The sequence below is a fragment of the Boleophthalmus pectinirostris genome, unplaced genomic scaffold (assembly GCF_026225935.1).
Source record: "Boleophthalmus pectinirostris isolate CB_2022bp ecotype Guang Dong unplaced genomic scaffold, ASM2622593v1 HiC_scaffold_9, whole genome shotgun sequence".
NCBI classification, from domain to species: Eukaryota; Metazoa; Chordata; class Actinopteri; order Gobiiformes; family Gobiidae; genus Boleophthalmus; species Boleophthalmus pectinirostris.
In genome coordinates this window covers 2300333-2307157 of record NW_026571541.1, presented here as the reverse complement: position 1 = coordinate 2307157, position 6825 = coordinate 2300333, and the positions used below count along the sequence as shown (strand labels likewise).

At 44.4% G+C, this 6825-nt stretch overlaps 1 protein-coding gene across 1 annotated transcript; it reads left to right on the top strand.

Annotated features, from left to right (window-relative positions):
• The first annotated feature begins 2938 nt into the window (after positions 1 to 2938).
• On the top strand, positions 2939 to 4159 carry LOC110172727 (mRNA decay activator protein ZFP36L1). Its single transcript, XM_020938661.1, has 2 exons — positions 2939 to 2992; positions 3128 to 4159. Exons 1-2 carry the CDS (start codon positions 2939 to 2941, stop codon positions 4157 to 4159), a joined length of 1086 nt encoding a protein of 361 aa, XP_020794320.1.
• Positions 4160 to 6825: the final 2666 nt, after the last annotated feature.

Genomic DNA, 6825 nt, shown 5'->3' with positions numbered 1-6825 from the left:
GAGAGAGAGAGAGAGAGAGACAGAGAGAGACAGAGAGAGAGAGAGAGAGAGAGAGAGAGCCTTTATTGATCCCTAGAGAAATACAAGTTTTGCTGCAGTAAACATGAACATTTGCACTGTGCACGTGCATCTCAGTGTTCTTATGTCTGGTTAAACCTAAAATGTTTCCCTCTGATCTGAAAAGGTCTCTCCATAAACCCCAGCACCTGCACCAGTCATGAGTCAGTGCTAGTGCAGCCTCTGCAGCTCAGAGAAGGAATTCTGGAGGTTCTGAGCTTCACATGAGACCTGCTCTGTCCATAAACTGAGAATGAGACACTTGGACGTGTCTCTATCTGCAGGTGAAGACTCTGGGGACACAGAGGTTCAGATGTGATTATAGTGAAGTTGTCACAATACTGAAATTTCAAACATTATTGCGATACAAAGAAATAGTCTTGATTCTCAACACCAACTCTGATACCACGATGATAATAAGTCAGTCAGTTTTATATAACTCTTTTTTGGACATTCAAAAACAGTTTGCACCACATGCCCCTCCCTCCACCTCCAATCACGCACACACACACACACACACACACACACACACACACACACACACACACACACACACACACACACACACACACACACACACACACACACACACACACACACACACACACACACACACACACACACCACATTCATAGTAGGCAATGTGGATAAAGTGTCTTACTCAAGGACACAACAACTGCTTTTTTTTTTTTTTTTTTTGTCACTGGCGCCCCACTGTGGCCATTGGAATTCCCGGTGGTCTGGTCTCCCATTGAAGTACTAACCAGGCTCAGCCCTGTTGAGATCTGAGCAGATCAGGCTTTGACGAGAAGGTTTGGCCACATTTAGACAATAGAGTGTGATTTTCCACATTAAATGGTAGAACTTTATTTTCTATTCCCATGTGTCTTTGTGTGTGTAATGGTCAGTGGTGCAGTGGGTTCATGTTGGTCCGTGTGTGTACTGGTCTGTGTGCTCTGACACTTGTTCTGACACAGATCAACATCATTCTAAACACATTCAGCAAAGGTAAATTTCTGTCCTGTCAATGGGACTTTTTTTTTTTCGTATCGATACCCGCTCAAATGAGTATTTAGTTTCAATACTAGTTTTAGTATTGATTAGTATCTGAATGTGGTGGTTACAAACATATTTGATTTTATGTCAGCTGGAATGTCAGAAATGTCAATTCGATTCTCAAGATTCCCATGAAACACTGAATCAGATCTCTGCTGTGTCTTTTGTCCCTCTGGTTGTGGAGACGGTCAGACTGTGGCTCCAGAAGCAAAGCATTGTGGGATATGTGATGGCTGAGCAGCTGTGAGGGTCAGGGGTCATTCAGGGGAGGTGGGCACAAGTTGTGTGGTTGCCCAGGGAATTGAGAGATGCTGGGATGAGGGGGAGGGGCCAGAGTGAATGCATTGTGTGCTAAAGAACTTTTCAAACTTTTCTGCCAAATTTCACAATTGAAAGTGTCTGTACCAGATTTTTACAGTCTTAAAAATGTGAAGAACTCTTTCATTCCTCCTTCATCAGTGGTCCAAAGTTCTTCCTCACTTATCTGATGCATTCTGAACATCTTAATTATTCTCCAAGATGAGTTTATAAGTGTTATGGTAAAACTAACAACATTTACCTCCAACCATGCACTTCATGATTCTTGGACAACAAAATGCTGTTTAATTGGATGAACAGTACACAGTGGATTTATTTTGACCTCAGGAGCTGCTTCTACAATACATCTGTACAAGACACATTTTGGGCAAACACATGGCGAGAATCTGCTACAGTATAGGAACTTTAACCAACACACATTATGTAGGTTTTAGATGTCCATGCATGTTTGAGTAATCTTGTGATCTCTCCTGGGCCCCATTTGAACCCTCCTTATGCTTAGATGTTAAATTCTGTCCAAAGCTCCACCCACAAACCTACGTCTCCCATGCTCAAACATCCTACAAACTTGTACACAATAACTTGACAAACCTGGGGTGATGTGCAGTAGTTTGATTAGTGGGACGCAGCTGACTGTGTTGTGTTAATGCTCTGAAGGGGGAATGACTTAACACTGAGAGCAAAAGGAGGGGGAACTCAGAGCGTGAACCTTTAATGTTAAAACGTTGTAATTAGTGAATAAACAGTAAAAGGAAACATGGAGTTCCACATGTGTGATGGGTTACAATAGCCCCTCATTAAAGTACTCACTTTACTGATCAGAGGTGGGTAGATCAGCCAAATATTTGACTCATGTCAGAGTACTTTCAGAGCAAAGTAAAAGTATGATGTCTGCAAACTACTCTGAGAAATACAATTCCATTAAGAAGTCAGTCAATAAAAGTAACAGAGTACTACCAGTCGACGAGAGCTGATCAGAATCCTACAGATGACCTGTTCTCCACTCCGTGACCTACATACACACCTGACTCACGCTCACAGGTGCTCGGATGTGCCATGTTACCTTCTATCTTTAGCATCGTTAGCACTTAGCGTGAGGTTATGTTTAGGTTACATGTTGTTAGCACCTAGCATGTGACTGTGAGACTGAACGTGTGAATGTGTGTGTACAAGTGTGTACTCTCCCAATCTCACTCACCAGAAACTCCCTGGAGCCATGCAGAAACGGAGAATATTTGCATGTATTTGAGAAACAAAAGTGAAGAATCATGGTTTTATACATTTTAGTTATGTCAATTTTATTTTTATTTTATTTAAAGAACTGGACTGAGAATGAAGCTTTGATGAAATAAAGAGATAAAATAAGAGGCTGGACATGATTTTATAGTGATGATGTCACTGACCCCCGTCACACCTCCTCTCTGTGTGGTGTATAAGCCCCGCCCCCTCCTCTCTGGGGTATTTAATGGCTCTGCTGCAGGGGACAGGAACAGGACCAGGAGGAGACATGGACTCAGACTTTCTCACACCGTTTGTGGAGCTGGAGGAGGACTTCTGCTCGGTGAGATATTTGTTACCTGACCATCTCATAGCATGTTGCTGACATGAGTGTACTTTGTGTACTGTGTGTACTGTGTGTACTATGAGTACTATATGTGTACCGTATGTGCTCACTATATTTGTGTGTTTGTTCCAGACTTGGGGCCCAGACTCCCGTGAGGCCCCTCAGCTCAAACCTGCAGGGCTCCAGCGGCGACACTCACACTGTCCCATCACTTTACCAAAGTCCAGGATGAACAGCAGCGAAGCCCCAGGCCCCTGGGGGCCCACACTGGTAGAGCAGAGGTGGAGTCGTGAGCTGGCCTGCTCGGCCCTCAGCCACATCCCCTTCAGAATGGATCGCTCAGTCAGTATGATCGAGGGCCCCACACTGCCTCCACCTCCAGGCCTTACCCCCAGCGCTCTGGCCCCTAGGATCCTGGCCCTAAACAGCTTGACCCCCTGTGACTTATCCCCTGAGCTTCTGGCCCCTGAGCTGGTGGCCCCTGAGCTGCTGGTCAGGCTGCCTTCATCCCCTCTGCTGTCCCCTCGCTACAAGACCGAGCTGTGCCGCACCTTCCAGGAGAGCGGGGCCTGTAAGTACGGGGCCAAGTGTCAGTTTGCCCACGGCCCCCAGGAGCTGCGAGGCCTCAGCCGACACCCCAAGTACAAGACGGAGCCCTGCCGCACCTTCCACACCATTGGCTTCTGTCCCTACGGGGCCCGCTGCCACTTCATCCACAACGCAGACGAGCTGTGCTCCGGGGCCCGCAGACCAGGGGCCTCTGCACTACGCCACAGCATCAGCTTCTCCGGAGTGTCCTCGGGGGCCGCTCCTGTGCTCAGCCGAGCCTGCTCCATGTCCCCTCCGCCCCTGTCGGCCGAGGGCTCTCCGGACTCTCTATACACGTCCCCTCTGCTGCCGGAACCCGGGGCCCTCAAACACTTCTCTTACCCCCTGTCCTCCCTGCTGGACACAGGGGATGACCTGGCCCTGCACTTCTCTGCTGTGTCAGAGCAGGAGCCCGGGGCCCTGTGGCGCTGCTCCTCTCAGGACTCAGTGAGTGAGTGTGTGAGTGAGGAGGGATACGTGTCCTCCGGCTCCCGTTCCCAGTCCCCCTGTGACCCCCCACGCCTGCCCATCTTCAGCCAGATGTCCACCAGCGAGCACAACACCGACTCCGACTAGACCAGAACTAGACCAGGACCAGACCAGGACCAAACCGAGCCTAGATTTGGACTAGACTAGGACAAGATTGGGACTAGACTTGGGACTAGACCAGGCCCAGACCAGGACAAGACCAGAACAAGACCAGAACCAGAGAGAGAATACATCTGGATTAGACTAGGACGAGATTGGGACTAGACTTGGGACTAGACCAGGCCCAGACCAGGACAAGACCAGAACAAGACCAGAACCAGAGAGAGAATACATCTGGATTAGACTAGGACGAGATTGGGACTAGAAGGCGACTGAATCAGGATATAACCAGGATGAAACCAGGACTGATGTCCAGACTAACTGTTGTTGTGCATATTGCATTGAAATGGAGCGGCCCTCTGTACACTGTACACCTGCTGTAGGCCTGGTGTAGGCCGCTCCGCTCACCCCCTGTATACTGTTGTATACACACGCACGGGTTCTCCGGGGCCCTCTGTGTGAGCTCCTCTCGGGGCCTCATGGTTCTAGTAATGTGTTCAAACATTAGACTTTGACCTTCATCTTAACCTTATTTTGTTTTTTTGTATTTTTTACAAAGAGCTTTTGTGAAGTCGAGGTTTTTATAAACTAACATTTATACTTTTGTTTGTTACAAAGAGAAGTCAAATCAATGTTTATGCAGACTGAATGAAACTGTGAACTAACTTAAAGTCTTATATTTATACACTTGTATCTATTGTTTTGTTAGTGCTGTATTATTGTTTACATAATTTAAGTACATTTCTGTTCGTATAATTTATTGTCTTCTGAAGTGAAAATAAAAGTGTTGAAAGTGCTTGGGTTTCTTATCTTTCTTTACCATCTCATAAAACCAAACAGTGATGTCACCTGCAGACAGAACTTGTGTAGAACTAAACCAGGACCCAGACCTATCTGAGACTAAACCAGGTCTGAACCAGGACTAAGCAGCTCCAAAACAACAGGAGATCACCTCAGTCCTGATCCTCTAGAGACCTAATGCAGAGAAGGTGAACCCTCGACCCTGTCAGAACTTCTAATTTAGGTTTGGCCATCACCATGGTAACCCCACCTGCTCTTTTAAGTCAAGATATTGAGTGGTGGCAAAATGGAATAGAAATGACTGAGTCCTTGTATTTTGTCCAAAATGTATTTTCAGTAAGGGCATCTGAACATGGGCTGAGAGCTCCATAGACTGGAGATCCACACATGAATCATTCAGAAGAGTCTGGGAGCTTTCACTCTACCTACATGATACAGTTTTTTTTTTGTTTTTTTTTTCTTGTTAGTTATTGATGTTGCACCTCTTAAAGCTGCAGTGTGTAATTTTGTGGAGGTTGCACATCACCTGCATGACTCCATGGAAACAGCTTCAGAACATTCTCTAAGGAGATTGATATTGTGGAATATTGTAGCCAAAAGAAGAACATTTCTATGGTAAAGAAGCCTCCAGACTTTATTTTTTTGGCTAAAAAGTAACTTTCTGTGGCTTTATTTTGGGCCAGCTGATCAAAGAGGCTCAAGGATAAACAGAATCTGGTCTGAGGGCCACAATTGGACTCCAGGTCATATTTATGTTAACCCTGATTCTGGTCCAGTGCTGAATCGTAGTGATCTTCTAACAGTCTCATTTACCAAACGTGTTCACAGAAATGTCACATACATGAATTTCAATATTAAGTTGCAATCTTCAAGAAGACTGAATCAGGAAGTAACAATGGTACACCGTGGTGTAACAGCAACAATGAAACTGCTTATGGCCTCTGAAAGTTTTTTTTAAAAGTGCTTATAAACTCATCGTTGTGAATAATTAATTTAAAAGTCATTTTAAAAAACTTGGAAACACACTGAAGTTCAACTTGATGAATTTTAAAGATATTAGAAATTCTTTAACAACTGAGGTCTCATATACATATTTTAATGCCATGATTGTGTGGCACTTTTGATATTGCATTACACGCTGCTCTGAGGTGTGGAAAACTTCTCTAAAGCCGATAGAAACATTGGATAAACAAGCACTAAAAATCCATGATAAAAACTCTCACCTGCACCACCACTGCTCAGGACTTATACTTATATAAATAGTTAAATTTTGATAACTTGCTTAAATTTAATCAGATGTTAACCTTATTTAAAATCATTCTTAATTCAGCTGTTCCCCCACTGAGAAAGTTTGTGGTGCTTCAGAGAAAACCTGCAGAGCCACACGGTCCACAGTCAGAGCGTCGTGTTCCAACATGCAGAACCTCATTTAGTCAGTCATCATTCTCCTATAGAACATAAGCCTCTGGGACATCCTCCCACGTGACTTTATATTATGTATTAATTATGAAATGTTTGCACGCCTGAACAAACGACGGTTTTTATCCAAACAAGCCTGTCCACATGAATCTGCACCAATATGAAGTGTACATATGTAAATAGTGTTTGGATGTGGTGACTGAGACTGAATGGGACTAGTTTTACTTTATTGATTGACTGGATGAATGTTTGCATCAATATACACTGTATTTTATTTTATTTGCTCCATTTATGACATCAACCTGTCCAGGGACTGAAGGTGGAAATGAGCAATTTTGCTATAACCTGCATAAACAGATGACTTGTTTATGTAGTTCAGTGTTTTTAAGTGCATTGTCCCTGATAAATAAACAAATAAATAAATAAACTAATCT

Excerpts from the sequence above, each read along its gene's own strand:
- LOC110172727 (XM_020938661.1), top strand. The coding sequence starts at position 2,939 with ATGGACTCAGACTTTCTCACACCGTTTGTGGAGCTGGAGGAGGACTTC. Across the intron at positions 2,993-3,127 it reads TGGAGGAGGACTTCTGCTCG|ACTTGGGGCCCAGACTCCCG; the intron begins GTGAGATATTTG and ends TGTTTGTTCCAG.